This window comes from Alternaria rosae, assembly GCF_020736505.1.
Source record: "Alternaria rosae strain MPI-PUGE-AT-0040 chromosome Unknown BKA58scaffold_1, whole genome shotgun sequence".
Taxonomy (NCBI): Eukaryota; Fungi; Ascomycota; class Dothideomycetes; order Pleosporales; family Pleosporaceae; genus Alternaria; species Alternaria rosae.
In genome coordinates, this window is record NW_025763570.1 from 1065190 (window position 1) to 1087137 (window position 21948).

Consider the following 21948-nt stretch of genomic DNA (forward strand, 5'->3'; position numbering starts at 1 on the left):
AGGAAATCGACAGCATCGATGTGCTAGAGCGAGTCACACAGGACTGGCCTGAGTTCAGGGATTACTAGGTCGAGGTTACAGATTGCTGATGTACATGTACTATACAAGCCAGGCCTCGCTCGCCGTAGCTTTTCCTGAGTTCACATCCTCCACCAACTGTCCATACATGATAGCCGAGAAAGCATCATGTCCGGTATACTCAGTATCCTCACATATCACAGCATCGCCAAGATAACTGTATCTGTCTACGCCCTCATTTCTTAGCACTGCCGGTCTTCTCGCGCCATACATAACCCAAACCTCGTCACCTTCCCGAGCAGCCCTTGGACCAAAGACCCAAGCTCCACCGGACAGTATAAGCGAAGACACATGATCAAACTTCGGCTCCTCAATCCTTTCGATCTCGCCCACAACCACACCCTTGACGTTCAGATACTCGTACAAGTCATCTTCGGCATGGCTCTGGAACTGGTAGAGTGCATTGGTGTCGTTACCCGCATTGAAGGGAGTCGCCTTGTCCCACTCATGGTTATCAATGCCATACATCGTCTCTTTGCTCGTCCAGTCTGGAACCCACGAAGGTAGTCTTACGCCTAGATTCGCGCGACCACGATGTACATGCTCGAGAACACGGAGTGACTTGTCGCGACGTATGATGCTCTTAGCAGTCTGGATCAAGACATGCTCTAGCTTATTAGTACCTTCGTAGCTGGGTATAATATTGTAGCCGGGTTCTGCGAGTCCAATGAATGCATAGATCCTATCACGAGAGTCTGATGCTAAGCAATTCCGAGAGTGTTGCAGAAGAACCACCAAATCGGAATGGCGCCGGAAGTCCTTCTTCCCTTTGACGATTGATGCCAGTGCGGATCTGTCGAGCCGACGGAATTCATCCTGCAAGCGAGTGATTTTATCGCGTCGTTCGATCTCTTGACCCCCTAGTCTCACACGACTGATGTCTCGGCGGTCGGGCAAGGCTTCTTCCTCGATGATTTCGCTTGCGTCGTGTGAAGATATTGGCGACAGTCTGGCATCTTCCACGTTCGCTTCCGGGTTTGAAGGTGGTACTGGTGTCGGGTAGCGGTCCCAAGCTCGAATCGCTGCCGTTCTCGATCCGAGCTGTCGATCTGCAGAACGCACTTCTCGAGCATTACTTGCGTGGTATATGCGACTGCTCTGTGAGTCTGTCGAATTCTCACCTTGGATGAGATGCGGGGTTAGAAGTGACAGCGACAACTTTGGTTTCATGGGCGGTGTAATTGTGCTGGGTACAAAGTCGTTCGACATTTCGGGCACTTTGTCCAATGTGTGGAGGGCATGAACGCGTTCTGGTGCGTGCAATCGCCATCCACACCTCTGATTGAGTTTCTTCTCGGCCTTGGCGCTGCGTCCAATCGCTGCAGCTTGCTTGACTATCTGTATTTGGTCGTCTATAGGCTTCATGACTTCGAGCCCGAAGCGACCAAGCTTTTTGAGCCGCCGATGAAGTCGCACGACCTTCATTGGATGCAGAACCTTTGTAATAGATTTCATCTGGTAGCTCAGGCGAACTCTCTCTTGGAACACATCGTCACGCTGTTTTTTCTCAAACTCCTTCCTTTGATGTCGCTGCTGCTCGCATGCTGCGTTCCACTGCGATAAACTTTCTTCATCGTAACGTCTTTGCTCTTGCCTGTATCTCTCCTCACGCTCCTGCAACCGAATTTGGGCTGCCATGTGCTCTTCGGCCTTGCGCCTTTTCTGTTGTTCTTCATACTGCTTATGCCGCTTTGCCTCTTCAAAGGTACGTTTTCTCTCTTGTTCTTCTCGAAGTCTCTGCTGTTTCTTTCGCAGCAGCCTTTCTTTCTCTTCTCTCCATAGACTTCGTTCAATCTCCAGCTCTTCGCGATGCTTGGATTCCATCTCCTCGGTCACCTGTGACTCAAAGTGCTTACGAACATCTTCTGTGAACTGTTCCAGCCCATTGCAGACGAACTCGACGAGTGGAGATAAGTCGTGCCATCGTAAGGTGATAGATCCCGACATGAAGTAGATAGAGTTGGCAGAGAGAAACTCTTGGTATACCCAAGATCTATTCGGTCAGTGTAAGGTACCACTCGAAGCTAGTTTGACACACTCATACATACCTTCGCCACCACGAGTTGGTGATGAATGATGCTAAACTAGTTTGGAAAGTCGTGATAGAAACTCCACCTAATGACTCTTCATCATTTGGAACCAAGTCAACGACAGCTGTAGGCTCGGATGCGATCGCGCGTGACTTTGCGCCTTTGTTCCCCCCTCTGAGAAGCTCTAGCAATAAATGTTGCAATAATTTCACGCCCTGGTCTGCCTCCCTACGCGACGGCATCGCATCCTTTAGGTTGGAGCAGGCAAGGATTCCAGGCGTCCACGATAAGCAATCTTTGATAGTTGGAACAGACAAGCAGACATAGGTCTCGGAACTTCGGCGATAGATGTCGCGCATGATCTGAACCTGCTGTGAGCGTTCATCTTTGTCGCTTTGGTTAATACTAATCTGATCAGCCCATAACAGTAGCGGTTCTTCCCTGGGGTGAGTGGACGTCCAGTGAGCCCATAGCCTGTCGATCGCGTGCTCTAGGTTCGCAAACGCATTGAAGGGGATACCATCAACAAGAATTATAGCTGTCTTGTGCGGATCACCTGCACAGTACGACAGAGTGGTATAGTTGTCGCCGACCCTCATAAGCGAAGTCTTCTCCATTTCACATGCAAGTATTTCCTGGTTTCTATTCAGCTTGGACGCATGGCTCGCGTTCCAACTCGTGTTTTTGTCATAATGCTGCCACAACGGTTGTCGCGGGTGCACTCGGAGCAATCTGAACTCTTTGAGCTGCGATTTGAGCTGGGTGTAGGGCCTGGCGAGGTAGAATTTACCGTTTGCAGGTGTGTAGAAACTATCGTGTTCCTCAGTACTTTTCTGCGCGGGTTGGAAAGATTCTTGATCTTGAGCATGGTGATGGAATCTGGGTATTTTTACATCTCCGAGATGTCCAGATCCAAGTAATGGAGAGTCTTGATCCAAGCTTACTAAATCGCATGAGAGAGTGACTGAAACATCCTCGCTTTCTTCCAGACTGTATGACCTGTCTCGTATCTTCGCGAAGGTTGGCTCGTGTCGGTCCATCTCGGCGAGTTCGGTTGGGTGAGGTAGATGTACAAATTCATGCGAGGCTTCCTCGGGGCATTGTATGGATGAATGTGACTTATTTGGAGGCTGGTGGGGTCGATTGAATGTAGCAGCAGTCTTTGGTGCTGTCTTTGGTGTAATTTCTTGCCCGTCTATTTCATAGCTCGGTTTGGAAATTTCCCTCGCCAGACTAAAAGGAGACGAGCTACGACTTTGTCGATTAGAAAGTCCATTGTGCAACGAATGAGAGGATATTCCTATTGTGGAATATATACAGTTGCCACCATGCGAGATAGGTCGTAATTCAGGCGTGACAGGGTATGGTGGAGGACATGGTCGTTGAAAATAAGGCTGGTATGAAGATGCTGCTCCTGCCTGAACACCAGGTGGTGCCATCCATGCAGGTACTGAGTATTGAGTTACGTTCCCGTAATTCGTTTCGAGCATGTTTGGGTAGAGCATGTCTCCGAGCAGCTTCTTTCCCTGTGGCGCTGACAAGTTCTCAGACGGAGCGTCTGCCCGCGGGTTCGAAGACACCGTTCGTGTCTCAGTTGGGATAGTTCGGCAGGGTATCGCCCTCTCGCGCCCGAAAGTGTGCTGTGCGACGGTGTTTCCATCCGCAAGCTCTATGGGTGCTGATCGCAGCTTGTCGTAAGCAGAGAATGTTTTTTTCGCCAGTGGCGAAGGGAAGCGGATGTCGGTTTGTATCCCTCTTGAGTCTTTCGCCGACGAAGATGCCCTTCTAGGCAGATAGGAACTGAGTGAATCATCGCCATGGTTCCTCAGCAAATTCCCCGGTCTTGAGCACGACGGTCCCAGCTGAGAATGCCAGCCATAAGGATATGCATCCTGCCCACTCATTAGTATTAGCAACTTTCTTTCAGACAAGCGCGGCAGCGACTTGACTGAACAGAATGATCTTGAAGCTGATGCAAGCTCATTATCAAAGAAGTCCTCGTATCACTGTATTGAGCTGTAAAGTGAGCAGTCACCAGATCTTTACATCCCAATCTCCTTGAGATGAACGCCGCAAAGCGCCTGGGTGGCGCATGAACTCGTATAATGGTCTAACTGTGGCTGCTGCGATGATGTGGCATTCGCTCAGAGGGAAGAAAATAGACAAAAGTATGTATCAAACTAGGTGAAGTGAACGCGCACTGCGAGAAGTCCGAGATGTTGAGTGGGTATCCGCGGGCATAGGTATCTGTACAAGAGCGACGCTTCCAAGGTTGCCAAGCCGAGCCCGATCGTGTCTCCGCTGGACGCCGATAAGCCGCCACCAACCTCCACCTTCGCGATCAGCTGCAGCCCCTCAATGCTTCCAAACAGCAGCTACCAGTCGGATGATGCCTCACTCTGAAGGGAATTTCAATGCGCTCGTGGTTATTGGTGTATCTGGACGGTATCAAATGGCGGTGCAGAACGCCTTCACGTCCATTTCCGGCGCCTGCAGGTAGTCAGGCAGCAGTCATCACTAGAAGATGTGTCCGCACCCGTATTGGCCATACACATGGCAAGTAGCCTTCGCATGCGTCAAGAGGCAGTGCAAAGAACTGACTCCAAGGTTGCGGGTCCAGCTCACGAGCAGCTACCATCTTTATGGCTGTGTACACATCAGTTAGGCGGAATTTTAAATTCTCCTCCTAAGACGATGCCAATGACAAGCAGCTTACACCCATACATGACCAGTTCCATCCACGCCATATTTCGTCTTTCGCGGTGTGAGGCGTGGCCGTACAAGGCAAATGGAACTTCAGCCCGATGCGCATGGCACGCATCAGGCTAGGATTTCAGCCCATCGGGTGCTGCTTCTCATAAACTGGCGGCAAATCCCATTCTAGTGCAACAATACTTCACTTCTCCAGCACGTATGATTCGCACCTTTATGGCTGCACTACACTGAAATGCGCGACACACATGGTATAGCGAAGTACGCTGAAGAACATGGCGTTGCCCGACTCGAAAGACCCTCTTGTCTGCCAAGACCGAGACAGCCTCCTCCGGACTTCATAGGCCCCGAAGACCTAGAAGACGCACATACGTACTTGCTGCAAAGAAGACATGATCCCATGGGCGGCAAAGTCGAGCCATCGAAGAGTAAGAGAGCAAAATTTGGACTACTAAGTACCTCGCGCATCCAGAAGATCAACAAAACTTTCACTCTCCAGGAACGTCAAGATGCGGTAGAACATCTGCTGCAAACCAAGCGATCGGTTGGTCTCATTCAAGCAATCATCGACTTTCAAGACCATCCAGTGCTCGACATCGATATTTGCAATACAGCACCGACGAAAGTCCTGGGTTTCAAACGGTCCGACCCCGATGGCAACGTTAAGCCAAGTATGTGGCTCCAATTGGCCACCGAGAAAGATCTTGAGGATCATGTACAACTCCTGGCTAGCCGAGAACCTGACCAGTGTACTCTCGATGATGCTTTGGCAATTGCTATTAGCAAAGGCTCTAAAGCTATGGTCACAAGGCTACTTCGATACGGTGCCGATATCAATACTTGTCGCCAAGAGTTCATGAACAGATCAATCAACGGAGATATGCAATGGACGGAATTGCTTCTGAGCTCGCCTCACCACCCGGTGGATCAGCTGGAAAGAGATGATGCGTTGGCCGCATCTGTCCAGAGCAGAGACTTGGAAATGGCCCATCTTTTACTCACATTCGGGGCTGATGTCAATCATTCACGTGGCCTTCCTATCAAGCGCGCTATCCAGCAGTCAGACCTTCGAATGACCATCCTCTTGATCTCTACCCCCTCAATATCAGACGCGACCTTGCGCAGAGCCATCAAGGACGCTTGCACTGATTCAGTCTACAAAGATTCAATCAGGCTTGGCATGGTGAATATCCTTCTCTTAGCTGGTGTCGACATTCCACGGTCATCTCTGGGAAGTCTTCTCAGAATTGCGATGAGTGCCAACGACACATCTCTCGTTGCACTTCTCATCAGGTACAATCAAATCTCCGCGATCGATGCAACAACAGCTATGGAGAAACTATCCACTACCCTGCCGGAAGAAGATGTGCTCCACATGTCTGAATTGTTACTCAAAGCTGGAGCTCAGGCCATAGCCTTGGGCTCTTTACTCTACTGGGCTGTAAAGAAAGACTATGATCGAATGATTGCACTCCTGTGTGAATATGGAGTATCTATTGACTTCGAAAACGCTATTTCCATTCGATTTGCGCTTAAACGGCACGATACAAAGTTACTTAAAGTCTTACTAAGCGTCGAAAGTGCAGCATTTCGCGGCAGTACATCCACGAATACAGTTCTCGCAACCGTACTCCCACAGGCTCTTGGATTGAGCAGCAAGAACAAAAGACGTCAAGCAGTACAGCTTTTGCTCCAAAAAGGCGTAAAGGGCCCCTTTGTCGACCAGGCTCTGCTTGATGTGGTCACAAATCCATCAATCTGTGATTTCAGCATTGTCAGCATGTTACTCGAAGGGGCAGCATCTGTGAACTATTACAAGGGCGGCGAAAACTGTCTGCTCAGCGCGGCACAGGATGGCAGCTTAACGATGGTCAATCTACTCGCCGCGCCAGAGCGTGGTGCGATGCCCCAACTACTATCCTATACGATACAGCATTTGTACCACTCCCGGGCAAAGTCGGTCCACAGCGATCTCGTCAAGACTATGGAGGTCCTTCTGCAGCGTGGAGCAGACTGCAGTGACGACACAGTCGCTCAAACTCTGGTCTCTGCAATTCGCGCTGCCGACGATGATAAGAATGCAACGATTGTCAGGCTATTACTGCAGTATGGCACCGAAGTCAACTACAACAACGGTCAACCCATTCAGGAAGCCATCAGATTGACGAATGATGAAATTCTTACATCGATCTGCACCACAGACAGAATCAACGAGAGCTCATTCGGCCACGCTATTCAACCTGCTATTAAAACTTCAAGGATCGATCAGTCCAAACTGATTATCCTATTGCATCACTGCAAAGCCTTTACCAATGTCACTGGTGATGCATTGATAGCAGAACTCACCGAAGGCCCTTCTGGTGGTCAGGATGAAATAGTACGGATTCTTTTGGAGAATGGGGCGGACGTGAATCGCAACGAGGGCATGGCCTTCTCGAAAGCGATTGAGATCGTATCACGGTCCAAGTCACTGGGCTATCTGCGATTGTTGCTAGCACAGAGCCCTCTTGAGACGGCATTGCGCACAGCTTTCACTTCAGCAAGGAAACTGAACTGTCCTTTGAGTCATCGGCATGAACTCTTCCGGCTTATTCTTGAAGCGGGGTTCAACGGGAAAGACATAAACAACGCGCTTGCCGAAACGATAAACTCGAACCAAGACGATCTGACCATCCCACGCCTTCTCCTCCACTACAAAGCTGACGTCAATCATGAGCAAGGCTCAATACTGATCTCGGCGACAGATCTTGGTAACATACAAATGGTAGCCGTGCTACTTGCATATGGACCAGTCGCTTCGACGGTCGACAGATCTTTCAAAGTCGCCTGCCACGCGCAAACTCAAGAAACCCACAGGATCAAATTATTCCAATGTCTACTTACCACGAATCTCGTTTCTAGGGAAACCATCACCTACGCTTTGACTCACGCAGTTACCAAGGGTAATAAAGATAAAATTCTCCTCGCAATGTTATGCCGTCACAAGCCAAGAGTCGAGGTACCGACGCTCTTATCGTTGATACGAGACAATGATGTTTCTACAACTCAGTTCTTACTCAAAGCACGGCCACCGACACGGGAAACATGCTCGCATGCGTTCACAGCCTGCCTCGATCTTGAAAGGGATCTGCGACTTGCCTTTGCTCAGCTTTTCATCGGCAACGGTCTCGACAGAGCAGTATGGGCGGCAGCGGCACAAAAGGCAATCGAGAACCAGGATTCACATTTTCTTGATCTTCTACTGCTTCACAGCTCTAACAGGCATGCAGAAATCGATGCGGCGCTAGTTCTCGCCGCGAACACATTCAACACGTCCATATTACGGGCTCTGCTCTTGAAAGGACCAGATTACAGCGCTCGAGATCAAGCGTTCGAAAATATGTTAACCTCACAGAAGATGCAAAGCACAACCGAATCTAAGTCTGCGGCAATCGCTTTACTTGAGTATGGCATCAGTCAATCTCTTAGAGATCGCGCGCTTCTACAGAGCTTTGAGAGTTATCGACATAATGGATCCGACTTTTACCAGGTGCTGCTTGAGCATGACGCAGATGTGACCATCCAGACTTGCATTTGTTTCACTCTTGCTGGCCAATTCGAGGACCTGGATATCTTCTGCTCGCTGCTCCAGCCCAAGACAGACTTCGATCTCGTGATCAAGTCGCTTATTGGTCAATTCCCGCAGGAACGTTATGAGCGACTCGTTGAACTCATTTACACCACCGTGACGTTGCCGTTCTACAACAGCAAACGCCGAGATGTGAGCGTCATTTTCGATGCTATGCATCGTTTCGGCCAGGGAGTTGGCTTGGTACGATTGCTATTAGAATATGGCTACCCCGCTGGGCAAACGTTGCGTAGTGGTGAGAGGGATAGTGGGAACTCCGAGCCTGTCACCCCCGTGATTTGGGCGCTTGGACAACCAGAAGAAGGTGTCAGTGACGACGTTATTCTGACACTGTTGAAAGCAGGACAATCAGGTTAGTTCACTACTCCTTTGACCACATCTAAAAGCTCTGAAAATAACTATCTGAAGCAAACCCAGGATTCACAACTAAGGATTCAGGTGCTTCAGCCATCACCCTAGCGGCACAGCGTGGCCGACATGCGATTCTCAGACGATTGATTGAGCTCAATGTCGACGTTTCCGCCGTGGATCGATCTGGGCTATCACCTCTCTTCCACGCTACAGTAAATACCGACGAAATTTCGGTCTCCATGCTACTCGAGAATGGAACACAACCCAACGACGGGAGCTTACATGAGGCAGCACGTCTTTGCCAGAAGGGCATGCTTAAATGGCTACTGGAAAAGGGCCATGATCCAGATTATGCCTGTGATCTTCACGAAGGAAGAACAGCTTTGGGTGAGTTATGCTCAGAGGCTACCGTGAAAAATGGGGAAGAATCTTCTGCGACATACGAGACTATAAAGTTGCTCATCAATGCTCCGGCAGACTTGAGCTTCAGGACCAAAGGGAAGACGGTTTTACATCTGGCCCTGGAGAATGAGCATCCAATCGACATCACCAGAGCATTGTTACGTTTTCCTGAAATATACAAGGACCTGCGTACTGACTCGGAAGTATTCGTATACGAAAATGACCATGGGAGGTTCATGTCCCCAGATCTCTACGCGCAGTACTACTGCAGTGATGAAAATTGCTACAAGCCACAGCTCATCGCTATCCTGGAAAGCAAGTGCAAGACGAAATGGTTCACGAAGACAGGAATCCAGCTCCAAGACTGCAAAGGTCTTCCGCGCGAGCTAGAAGAGATGAAGAAACAGCAAGACCTCGCTGATCAAGCCGAGCATCGTGCGATACAACGACGCCAGCGTGACGCACAGAACGAATTGCAAATCAGCCAAAATCACCACAGGAACAACATGCTACAAAGCCGAGAACAAGCTGACCTGAATCTCTTCAATGCACAACGACTCAACGACCAACAAATCGCACATGATAGCAGGGCATCAGAACAGCGACGCTTACATTCAAATCTAGACCGCGAGGCCGAACGTTACCATATCCAGGAAAGCCATAGACTTATATACAATGCCGCGCAGCAAACACGACAGCTCGAGTACACCTCGCAGCAGCAATTGAAACAATTAGAGATCAGTTCCCAAAACGAGCAAAACCAGCGGCGATATACGGCGCTACAACGAGAAGCTGCACATGAGAGGAACCTGATCGAAGACAGAGAGGCGGCAGAGAAGCGCAGCCAGACCAGAGCGATAGAAAGAATGGCACGTCAGGATGAAAGCGTGAGGCTGATAATGCAGGAACAGCGAGGTCTGATTGCTGCGGCGAAGGAAGCAAAGGTGGACGCGCAGGCTACCAAGTTACCGGCTTTGACGTGGAACGAAGACGTCGATTAAAGAGTCAAGTAGATAGAATCGCGATGACGAAAACAAAAACATGACGATGTTCCTGTTCCTGTTCCCTTCTCTCATCATCCCTTCTCTCATCATCCCATCACCTACCTCCCCCCCCCACCTGTCTCCCGTCTCATCTCCACACGCATCCCTCGCGGTCGATCAAACAGCCTTCATACGCACCCACAACCACATCCACATGCACGCCATACATCCTCCCTCCGCTATCACAATCATACGTTCCTGCGTCCTCCTCCGTATGCCTATCTTCCTTCTTCCCGTTTCCATGCGCCAAGTCGCTGTTTCCTTTTCCAGAAATATCTCGCGCATTCGCGGACTTAACGCGTTTCACGTTGACGAAGGAACAATCATAACACGACGGAATGCGACGTAGCACGACACGGCAGGACGGCACATATCAACACAGTACAGTAATCAGCCCACCCATTGTAGTCGTAGTCGTTGTCGTGGTCGTGGTCGTGAGATTAAGGCACATCCTGGATACACTACGCACGTACCACACGGAGAAATCTTACTGGAAAGGCTTACAGTACAGCGGCACAAGGCGATCACAAGGGTCGGTGTTGGTAAGTTTGAGACGTGAGATGACGGGTATCTGATCGGGTCGGTGGTTTTCACGGCGAGATAAGAGAGGGAGCGATGGGAGCGGTGCGGCAACACCGAGTCAAGTCACATGCGTCGTCGGACGTGAGGGTCCTTTTTGTTCGTCAATTCCGGACAGCGGGTTATAGGCAGGGATGGGCCGGATATTGAGATCGCCTGAGTGAGGCTGGTTTTTCTTTCCTCTCTGCATCTCGTGTCTATCGGGTGGTAAGTGGGGTGCTGTGACCGTGTGATGGTGGAGTGGAGAAGGGATGAGCGGTGGGTGGGTGGTGAAGTGGAGTAAAACGGTCGTTGTGTCGGGGGACAGAACGGTGTTTATTGCGACTTAGTCAGGATAGCCGAGCATGGATGCTGAGGGTGAGTCGAGATAGTCATCTCCATTGGCGGTGTGATTGATGGAGCGACAGAGGTGAACGCATGGACTACACGTCTACTGTAGCAAAGGCAAAGCAAATTCCCATCATTGCCGCACTGCAAGTGTACGCGGAGAGGGCGTTGTCAAGTCTTTTTCCTCCGGCTCTAGTGACTACTCCGGAGTACTATCGTTTGCTTACCCGAGTAAAAAGCACACTGAGTTCACACATGCAGCCGACATGTATGCTACACATGTCGGATGTTTGTAAACTGTCGGTGTTAGCCGATAGGCTGCATGTTTCGTGGTCCAGTTAGTTTCCTTCTGTTCGCCTCGTTCCTCTTCCCAAACAGGGACAGAACAAGGGTACCTGTCCCCACATCAATCACCCTGCGATAGCCAAGCCCAAAGCAACACAGCGCAAAAACTGGGCCTTTGGACGCCTTCGGTCCGCGGCAGAGCACAAGGGTAGTTGGTGGAGACGGCGCAACTCAATCGGTCCTGGAAATAATGCCTTTTTTTTCCGGAGCCGAAGGAGTTGTAGAAGAGGAAACTTGGATTTTGAAAAGTTGAGACCCAAGGGTCCACAGTAGAGAGGGTCTTGCAACGTCATGTTGGACCGTGGTGTTGGGTTCACGAAGGTTTGTTGATGCCTGGTAATGCTGGGAAGGTTTGTGGTTGGAAACCTGGTGGTTGGGCTGCGTTATGTGGCGTCATTGTGCATGCGCGCGCTGGCGATGTCGTTGTCGCAAGTTGATGGCGTGACACCCCGGAGTACCGTGAACATGTACGTCACAAAACAAAGGTAGTAGCCATGATCATGCATTTTGGTGGAGCGATGTGACAGGCAAAGTGTAGTAGTAAGCGAGGTAGATTCTATTTCTCTCATCTCGCTAAGTGAAGACGACTAATTGGGATATCATGACTGTTCGTTCCGAAACAAAACAAAGTCAGGCTGCAAGCTCAGCGACAAATTGTAAAATGACAAGAAAATATGCATGCTGGATGCGATGATAGCGACAGATGGATATGTGGCGGCGAACACTTCGCGATTGCCAACGGCGGAGTAGCTGGGAGGGTATCGTAACCTCTAGAGGACAAACAGGAACGGAGAGTAGAGGACAAGGAAATGCCATGTCGTGCGCCATGGGTACACCGGGTATTATGCGCTAAGGTTGCTTAAGTGCCAAGGCGGCGAGCAGGGAAGAAGATAGTGGTTGGTAGAGTAACATGTACAAGGTAGTCGCATGCTGGGGAGGTTCGTCTATGCGTTTATGCGAGCGTTTCGAAACAGATTGAGTTCTTGATGCGTTCATAGGGAATCCATGAAATCCATTAGTGACTTGCGTCGTCGGATTGCGCGGCTCTTGATGCTGGACGTCGCGTCATCGGTCTCGCTGCCAAGGAACTCTGGTATGACAAGTGTAGGTTCACGCTCGTTGGCGCCCCGGGCTGTCATCCTGCCCATGGTGGTGGAGCGCTTTTGCTGCATAGTGCTGAGTTGCGGGACCGGGGGAGCGGTCTCTGGTGTGGGTGTCCGCTTGGACTCGCTGCCGCGAGACTTGGGTCGGAGGATGGTAGATGCGCGGCGGAGTTTGTTTGGGCTGGAGAAGTTGTCGGTGCCTTGGATGGGTGCAGTCATGGGGGTCATGGGCGCTGGTGTCATTGGTGTGGTGGGGCCTCCTGGGGCTCTGCCGTTGATGCGAGAGTCGTATGGCTTCTTCGCTGGCGAAATGGCAATCTTGGCCAGAGACAGCTTCATGGATATCGACCGTAGCCGTCGGTGCGCAGCAGGCTTCTTGATGATGGGCGACGCAGCGCTCTTGTTCTGGTTCTCGTAGGGGTCAGAGCTGAGGAAAGATAGAGCGGGCGACTGAGGAGTCAGCGGAGCGAATTGTGATTGCCGATACGACGACTGGTATGACGATTGTGATGTTTGTATCCGTGACAGGTCAAGACGGGACTTTGTGGGAACGTATACGGAGGAACGAGCAGAGGTGGAGGGCCGGCGAGGTGCTTCGCTTGGTGCAGGTGAGAAGCTACGACTTGAGCCGGTCTGGAAGGACGATGTAAAGGAAGCGGAGTCGGGGTACGTGGTAGGCTTCTGCGTGATGGGGCTGTGGCTGGTGGAGGGCCGTCGGGGCTCGGGGTCGGCGACAGGCGATGTTGAGCGAGAAAGAGGTGGTGAAGCCGGACGACTTGTAGGCATCACCTTCATAGACAGGCGCTGTGCCTCGTCGGCCTTGCGTAGCTTGCTGGCTGTGGTAATTGGGAGCAGGTTGGCGACTGAAGCCGAGCGCTGCTGCACCGTTGGGCGATCGACAGGTGAGCGGCAGTCGACCTCAACAACCTTGGGACGACCTGCATTCGCGTAGGAGACTAACACGGCCATGTCGCAGCTCTTTCCCTTGTCCCATCTCGATACAGACATGGTCCTCGCCTTGCACTCGTGTGAGAGGTCGTGGACAACCACGTCATCGTAGTCATATTCAGATTCAGAGGCGGAAGCGTCGTCGGCAGTGAGGTCTTCTTCGCTGGAGAGGTATCGCTCCTGGAAAACTCTGCCTTGCTTCTTGGTGGAGGGACTCGAGGTTTGTGCAGGGGCCGAGTCTATGCGCAGGGTGTCGGGAGCATCGTCGCACAGGTTGGGGCTCGAGGCAGCACTGTCAGTACTAGAACGCTGTGGGCGGGCGACAACGGCAGGCTTGTCGAAGGTCCACTGCTTCAATTGCGAAGTCACAGCAACGTTGACCATGATTGCGGAGAGGGAGAATTGGCAATTGCAGTTGCGTGGCTCGTCCAGTGGGTGATATATCGGACTGAGCGGCAGCCGGGACGAGTTGAAACCAAGGCGTGCAGGTGCTACGCGCCAATGGTCGGAGACGTGTGCGTGGCTTGGGAACACCAGGCAAGCCGGCGCTGAGTGAGACTGGGCTGTTGCACGGGGTGTTGGAGTGTGAGATGCCAGATACGGTGGAACACGCACTGAGGGGCAGTGTATGTAGGGCGTGGTGTGCAGTAGGGTGGGTTGAGAAAGACCGGCGCTATATTACGCACATTGGCGAGGGCTGTATATATTGCAGCACTTTCCAAGGCTGCGCACCCCTGGCAGGCGTCGAGGTTTCAAGTACAACCGAGGAGCGAGGGAACCCAAGAGTCAGTTCACCGTGTCGGTGCGCCATTCATCATCTCACGCTGGGCTAGCACAGGCACGCTGCACTGACGCTTGAGGGCTGCATGGCGCAACTCTGCCTGGACTAGCAGCGAACCTGATCTGAGTGGCCGACGGCGAGTTTCAGACAGTCGAGTGTGCACACCCTCAGCAGCGAGCGCTATCAGAGCGCGCCTGCTGCGAACTCATGGCGTGCACACCCGACTGCTGCCGTTGCAAAAGCCCGTGGGGCGTTGCGATGGCAATGTCACCAGAGGACGGCACGCGTTCAAGATCGCCATCCTTTCATCTTCGCGCCAGGCGGCCTTTTCCCTTCTGAGCGCCCTCGACGGTGACCTGACAGGTGTTCCTGTGCCGCTCAGGGGCAGCACCACTCAGCGCCCGCCGTCTGCCACTGGGGTGCCCACCGTGTGGGGTTGGCCCAGGACCCGGCGACGCCATTGCCGAAAGGATCATCCATAACTGTCACCATGTCTTTTTTCGCTGCCCGCTCTAACCGTTGCTTGGATGCAAGACCCTTCTTCTGCAAACTCTCCCATGCAGGCCTCCCCTCTCCCTCTGCTGGACTTGCCTCCGACGCCTGCCCGCCTGCCCGCCCCCAGCCCCAGCACGCCTGCCGTCGCACAGCGCTGACGGCACGAGAATATCTGCCTCGTCACGCCAACGCCTATCTTTGAGCGCATGCAGCGGGCTCTGAATCCACTTGGCATCAGCCATCAGGAACACGCTGATCGCCTGGCTCTATTCTCGGTCCAACTGCCATGGGCTCCAGTTTACCTGCAGTTTATCTGCAGACCGTGTGCACGGTCGCTGCTTCCCCATTCGTCGCTGCACTTTCTGTAGCCCACACCGCCAACACCACCATCAGGCCTCCCTGGGCCCTGCGCAGCCTATACCTATAGTTCATCGTGCCGCCCTCTCAATCACAAACCGCAGAAATTTCCATCGAGTCAAGACGTATCCCGCGATTTGTCTGCGAGGGTCTTCTGATTGCCTTGCAGAGTCAGTCACGTCGCCGAATGCAGCCACTAGCATCTGCTCGGCAATCTGTGTAGATTACACTACGCCTCTAGCAGCTTATCGTCGGAGTTTAGGGCCGTACTAGTTGGCTGCTCGCAATACCGACATGCTTTGCAGCAGGCTGGTCAACGGTAGCTAAGGTTTGCAGTCGCGGCCAGTCATTACGAGAGTGTCTCGTTGTCTACTGTCAGCATATATCGCCCTGGCAGCATCCGACTACCAGTTCCGGACTCACACTGCAGCATCGCTCGGACCATAGTCCATTCTTAGTCACTACCGCTGACTTCAGCATGTTCTGTGGTAGCTTTGTGGTAGCCTTGTTGCACCTTAACAGTCCGGCCCCTTGAGCTTGCGTCGCAAGGCGCACCCAAAAGGGTCCAATACTCAACACCAACGGCCGATTCATCGTCTGGTTTCCTTTCGTCAGGTTCGCAGCAGTTCACACGATTGTCCGTTTCACGCCCATACATACCGTCTGAGCCCTGCATGGAGAGAAGCGTGTCTCACACGCAGTGCCTTTGCGCGTGGTGACGCTTGCGCACCCGTTGCCACGCTCAACCGTACCGCGTGGTACCAAATTCGGCCTCGGAAATCTCGCCCTGATCGTCTCAACGTGGTAACGACAGTGACTGCTGGCGCTACATGCACAAGACCGAAACACCCCTCTACCCGATCTGTTATCATCACCACATTGGAGTGGCTTTGAGGACAAGATCAGTTCACAACAAGGCAACAGGCAAGCACATGCTGAGAGACACGGCCTCATCCGTGACAAGGACATGCATCTCTGTCTGCGATGATGCCATCTCAGTTGCCCCTCGACCCTAGCTGGTTCAGTCAGAAGCAGGCACTCCCCTAGGATTCCAACATAGACACGAGCATTTGGCCCCGTGAATCCGCACAGGTATTTTCTGATGTAAGGTCTTACATTGACGCAGCGATCCGCGATCGAGCACCGGCTTGTGTTCCAACGGAGCTGACAAGCCCAAGTTCTGGGGGAGCACAAGCATCCACAGATTATGCTGACAGACGACTCGCGGTGCGCCGAATCACTCTGGACACTTCTCAAATGATCCTGGTTCATTTGCGACGCCTGTGTGTGTCTGTATTACAGCCGCAACAGTCGCGCCGTCATGTTTGAGGAGCAGAATACAGCGTGGGGGTGTGACGCTAACGTGCCAGTTGATTGACAGACAAAACGGGTCGGAAAAATATCAGTGGAATTTGAGCGATTGACGCTTGTCCATCAACGGCGAGCTACTTCATCTCCAACGGCGAACCACGAAATTAATGAGAACCCGACAGTCGGGATCGGCAGGCCTCATGAACATCGCAGCCAACACCCACGGCTAAGCAGAAACCTTCTCGAACATCTGATCATCGGTCGTAATATTGTTCGCACACCACCAGTCAGCGTTTGCTTGGAAGCGAGTTTCACGTATAGTATACTCGACCGACATCGCGGCATAGCTGTACCGGTTGCCGTGTCTTGACCACCATCGTGGGGTTTGCACCAATCAAAACAAGACTCGTGGATGGCGCAAGCAACCACATCTAAGACATAGCGATACCGATATTACAGCAGTCGGCAAGGGTCGAAGATTAGCCGGTTCATGTATCGCCCGGGTAAGGATAACAGAAGTTTGGAGACATTGACGATAGTGCAGGCCGATGGAGAACAGAACAGCAACAGCTTGCGAATGGACCTTTGCGGCTTGTTATTAACAGTCGTGCGACACTGCACTCAAGCAGTGCGCTTGGTGACAACTTCAGTATTCATCTACACGGTGCACACATCCCGTTTCTATGATTCATCACGCAGACGCGCGCACTGGCAACTGCCACGTGCTATCGCACAATTAGTCGTGGTCGCGTGGTCAACCGATCCTAACCCCGAATGCAAAGTGCTCGCCTTCTGGCCGCTCTATTCGCTTCAGCTTGCGCGCAAGGAGCAACACAGAAGACGCAGACACCCGCAACTTACAAGGCGAACTTGACTGACTGCGCACTACCTACAACGTTATAATGTGATCCCTTGAAACAGCAAGGGAGTAACTGAATCGAGACTGAAAGCTACTTCTCAACAGAAACATCCAGATAAGACCCGATAAGCGACAAAAGCAACCGTGTACAACGAAAAACGTTCGCTTCGGATGCATACCTCCCGTATCCAAGCTTCACCGCATGACCTCAACCCATCGGCGACATCACCGAGGCAGCAGCAGCGAAAGCGACATGCCATGGGCGGTTACGTATCAATTGTACGACGACGACCCTGTACATTGAACAACCTGAACGTCCACAACATCCCCTTTTGTACCTGACGGCCAAGGTACGTTTTCGCAGATCTCATGGATTAAACGTGGAAATCAATGGATTAAAGTTCCTAGCCGCATACTTGGCGTGTCTTGTTCGAGCCTTTCGTACCTTTTGTTCACTCAAAGCGCTCGCATCCCCGCGTGGTAGATGCCGATTGTTGGGGCAGAAGAAGGAAATATACAACAAGTGCTCTGCATGTGACTTCGCATCGTTGGGACGAGATGTTCATATTACGATGATTATGCCTTTGGATTGACAAGTGTGATACTCGCTCCAACATACATTCGCTTTTTTCTCTTCGTTTCCATCTCTTTTCGAGTTTACCCTTTTCCTTGTATTTGTTCGCGATTAATATACCCGCTCTCTCAACAAGGAGAAGATGGCGACTATGGTCATGCAGACTGAGGTCCAGTACCAGGCACCGGTGATGATGGCGACAGCAGTGTCTACGCCGCGCAAGCTGTGGGAGCATACAGATCCGACGTCTACAGCTATGTGGAAGTTTATCCAGGATGCGAATGCAAAAAGGGGGTTGCAGATGCAGGTATGTTTTTCTTCCTGACTTGGTGATACAAAGAGGCGTGCGTTTTTGCTTGAAGCATCGTGCGCGTAAGTCATATTCTTTTGTTTAGTCAAGAGGCCGTTGCCAATTACATCAGAAGGCAGAATTTGTCCTTCACACGTGGAACACACGAACGCAAGAACATGAAACTCAATCAGACCCATCGCATGCCATCCACTTTTCTTATCGTCTACGATGAAGCCAATAATTGTCAAAGACGGTTGAACAATACTAACATGCTCTCTACAGACCTTCCGCGACCTTTACAACTGGAGCGTCGGCCCCTCACGCACAGATTTTTGGGAAGACATGTGGGAAACCAGCAACCTTATCTATTCCGGCAACTACACAACCGTCGTCGATACTTCGCTGCCCATGGAAACAAATCCACACTGGTTCCAGGGTACCTATCTCAACTTTGCCGAAAACATCCTCTTCACTGCCGATCCCACCTACCCCGGCGTACGTACCACAACCCACAAAGAAGAAACCAAAATCGCTCTCACAGAGATCCGCGAGGGAAACACAGAGATCCGTCATTTGACATGGGGCGACCTACGACGACGAGTTGGCGTCCTCGCGAATGCACTGCGAGCTAGAGGAGTCGGGAAGGGGGATCGTGTCGCTGTCATTGCATCAACGAGTTTCGACACTTTCATTGCGTTCATGGCGACGGTTGCTGTGGGTGGACTGTTCAGCTCTAGCAGTACGGATATGGGTGCCAAGGGCATCCTCGAACGGTTACTGCAGATTCGACCCAAATACGTTTTTGTGGATGACTGGACGGTATACAACGGCAAGACCTTCGACCTTCGACCCAAGATTGAGCAGATCGTTGCGGGGATGAAGAGTGGAGGTGTTGAAGAATTCGAGGGTGTTGTTGTGCAGCCTAGGTTCCCTGGAAGACCCGCCGATGTCACAGATCTGGCCAGGACGGTGCGGTTGGACGAGTTTTTGGAAGTGGCCGGAGGGGACAACACATTGAGGTTCGAGCGGGTGGCGTTCAGAGATCCGTTCCTGATTGTGTACTCAAGTGGAACGACAGGCGTACCGAAGTGTATTGTGCACTCCACTGGTGGCGTTCTCATCAACGTAGCGAAGGAGAGTATACTGCACAAGGAGATGACGCCCGAAAGCGTCGTTCTACAGTACACAACCGTAAGTACCTTACTCCGACTTCGCAGACTGCCGAACTAACGAACACAGACCGGCTGGATAATGTACGTCGTCTCAGTACAAGTCTGCCTCTTGGGCACCCGCTCCATCCTCTACGACGGCTCGCCCTTCCAACCCACGCCCGAAACCTTCCTCTCGATCCTCGAAGAACAACGCGTAACCGACTTCGGCACCTCCCCGAAATTCCTCCACGAGCTGCAAAAGCGCAACATTACCCCGCGCACCCTCTTCCCCTTCAAGTCTCTCAAAAGCGTAGCAACAACCGGCATGGTCCTCCCCGAAGCGCAATTCGAATGGTTCTACGACACCGGTTTCCCCGCTCACGTCCACCTACGCAACATCTCCGGCGGCACCGACATCGCCGGCCGCTTCGGCATCGAAAACCCGCTCGAGCCCGTGTACAGTGGCGGCTGCCAGGGCCCGTGTCTAGGCATGAAAGTCCAAGTCTACGACTCCCTCATCGAATCTGGACCCGGGTGCGCTGTCCCCAACGGCGAACCAGGCGAACTCGTCGCTACAGCTTCTTTCCCTAACCAACCTGTTTACTTTTACGGCGACGACGCGGCAGGGACTCGGTATCAGTCTGCGTACTTTACCCGTTTCCCTGGCGTATGGACACACGGCGATTTCATCCAGATGCACCCCATCACCGGTCAGATCCTCTTCCTCGGCCGCGCAGACGGCGTACTGAACCCCAGTGGCGTGCGTTTCGGCTCTGCAGATATTTACAGCGTGGTTGAGACGCATTTCCCCGAGATCGCGGATAGCGTCTGTGTGGGGCAACGGAGACCTGGGGATGCGGATGAGAGTGTTATGCTGTTTCTGAAGATGAACAAGGGGTACGAGTATACGGATGGGTTGGTGGATAGGGTTAAGAGGAAGATTGCCGAAGAGAGGAGTCGGAGACATGTTCCCAGGTTTGTGTTTCAGACCTGGGATATTCCGGTGAGTTTTGTTCTTCTTTCTCTGGCGAGCTTCTAAGAGCGCGATACTAACGTGTGTTATAGACTACAGTGAACCTGAAGAAAGTCGAGTTACCTGTCAAGCAAATCGTCTCAGGCAAGAAGATCAAGCCGAGTGGGACGTTGGCGAATCCGGAGAGTTTGAAATTCTACGAGCAGTTTGCGGATGTGGAGGAGGTGGTTAGGAGGATGACGATTGCGAGGATGTTGATGGAGAGGAGGAGGTGGAGAAGCAGTACGTTGTAGGTAGTGACTTGAGGATGATAGATAGCGTGTGTGGCGTCCTTATTCCTTTTCTCTCTTCCCCTTCTTTTTTTAGATATCTCTTCTTTCCTTGCGTCTTTATACCTATAGGCCAGCTCTGTCATCTCGCGATGCACGGTATAGCTTAGCTGTAATACATATTATTCCCCGAACCCTCTTACTATTATATCACTTCATACAAGAAAAAGACTAAAGAGGTCTAGAGACCACATTAAGATAACATCTTGCAAAGTAGGTAACCTAACGTCGATGTAGACTCTACGGTGTTCAGTTGTACCTAGGTTGACATGACATTATCTTTGAGCGGAGAACACCTCCCATCAATCATGTCAGCTCGCTGACGACTTTGCGATATCATCTCACAGATCTCTACATCAGCACATATGCATAGTCAGACTTGCAACATGGAAATAACCATCTCATTCAAAAACCCTGCCATTTGCCCACTGAAGAAGGCATCTCGGCGCTTCGTACCGCCATAAAGTGAATCGGCGCGCGTCTAGAGACTTTTCTTTCGCCAATACGCCGTTGAACGCCCTTGTCATGCCTCCACGTCCTCCATCTTTCGCCTCGGAACATTGCCTTCTCTCCCTCTACATCGTGTTGATATCTCCATCACCGTCTCCCCCTTGCGTACTGTCCGTGACCGTTGTTGCGCGCTTAAGCCTTCTCAGCGACCTTGTTCTCTGCGCACCGTTAGCCCTCTATCCCCAAGCTCCACCCCCAACCCGGGTGTATCTTCATAGCTTGGTTCAACATACTCTGCTGTGTCAAAAGCAGTCCATAGCGCTTCTTAATCGTAACCCTGTGCCTGCTGTACTTGTCGTCGGGCGAGAAACGGGCCGGGTGCGCGCTCTTGCTGACTTCGCCGTCGATGACCTTTTTCAGCGTGTAGATGCGCTTGGTCGGGTTCGCCGGGTCGGGGATGTACATGAGATGCATGCTGAAGATTTGTTAGTTTTGCGGTCGACATCGTATTGTCTTGTTTTGTAGGGAAGATGAAGATGCTGCGCTTGTGGTCGGGGTGGTGCTGATCGCGCGGCTCGCGCACGCGCTGGGCTGAATTGGAAGGAGACTCACATTTCGGTATTGAGTATTCCTAAGATTTACGGTAGAAGATAGATTGCAGCTGAGCGAATGCGATAGGGGATGCAAGGTGGGTAGTGTCGCGTAAGGATGTCGCGATAATCTCGAGCTCGAAATTCCAGTCGGCGGGCGGAGTTTTTTGCGGACCACCGAGCTTTCCATGGTTTCTGCCAAGACCACACACCCCTGCCACCTTCCATACCCTTGCAGCT

General features: G+C 51.9%; 5 protein-coding genes across 5 annotated transcripts; 2 read left to right on the top strand and 3 right to left on the bottom strand.

Annotated features, from left to right (window-relative positions):
- Positions 1 to 99: 99 nt before the first annotated feature.
- On the bottom strand, positions 100 to 3148 carry BKA58DRAFT_433474 (heterokaryon incompatibility protein-domain-containing protein; the record flags this gene model as incomplete). Its single annotated transcript, XM_046173191.1, has 2 exons — positions 100 to 2071; positions 2127 to 3148. 2 exons carry the CDS (start codon positions 3146 to 3148, stop codon positions 100 to 102), a joined length of 2994 nt encoding a protein of 997 aa, XP_046030582.1.
- Positions 3149 to 5220: 2072 nt separating this feature from the next.
- BKA58DRAFT_433475 (uncharacterized protein) lies at positions 5221 to 10202 on the top strand (the record flags this gene model as incomplete). The annotated part of the gene is made up of 2 exons (XM_046173192.1): positions 5221 to 8800; positions 8857 to 10202. The coding sequence occupies 2 exons, from the start codon at positions 5221 to 5223 to the stop codon at positions 10200 to 10202; spliced, it is 4926 nt and encodes a 1641-aa protein (XP_046030583.1).
- Positions 10203 to 12405: 2203 nt separating this feature from the next.
- On the bottom strand, positions 12406 to 14033 carry BKA58DRAFT_6770 (uncharacterized protein). Its single transcript, XM_046175710.1, has one exon. It carries the CDS (start codon positions 13928 to 13930, stop codon positions 12488 to 12490), a length of 1443 nt encoding a protein of 480 aa, XP_046030584.1. The 5' UTR covers positions 13931 to 14033; the 3' UTR covers positions 12406 to 12487.
- A 4032-nt stretch (positions 14034 to 18065) lies between these two features.
- Positions 18066 to 20632, top strand: BKA58DRAFT_433477 (uncharacterized protein; the record flags this gene model as incomplete). Its single annotated transcript, XM_046173193.1, has 4 exons — positions 18066 to 18230; positions 18498 to 19406; positions 19455 to 20369; positions 20432 to 20632. The coding sequence occupies 4 exons, from the start codon at positions 18066 to 18068 to the stop codon at positions 20630 to 20632; spliced, it is 2190 nt and encodes a 729-aa protein (XP_046030585.1).
- A 193-nt stretch (positions 20633 to 20825) lies between these two features.
- BKA58DRAFT_6793 (H/ACA ribonucleoprotein-like protein complex subunit 3) lies at positions 20826 to 21865 on the bottom strand. The gene is made up of 3 exons (XM_046175711.1): positions 21731 to 21865; positions 21412 to 21593; positions 20826 to 21336 (listed from the first exon to the last, which is right to left on the bottom strand). The coding sequence occupies exons 2-3, from the start codon at positions 21590 to 21592 to the stop codon at positions 21311 to 21313; spliced, it is 207 nt and encodes a 68-aa protein (XP_046030586.1). The 5' UTR covers position 21593; positions 21731 to 21865; the 3' UTR covers positions 20826 to 21310.
- Positions 21866 to 21948: the final 83 nt, after the last annotated feature.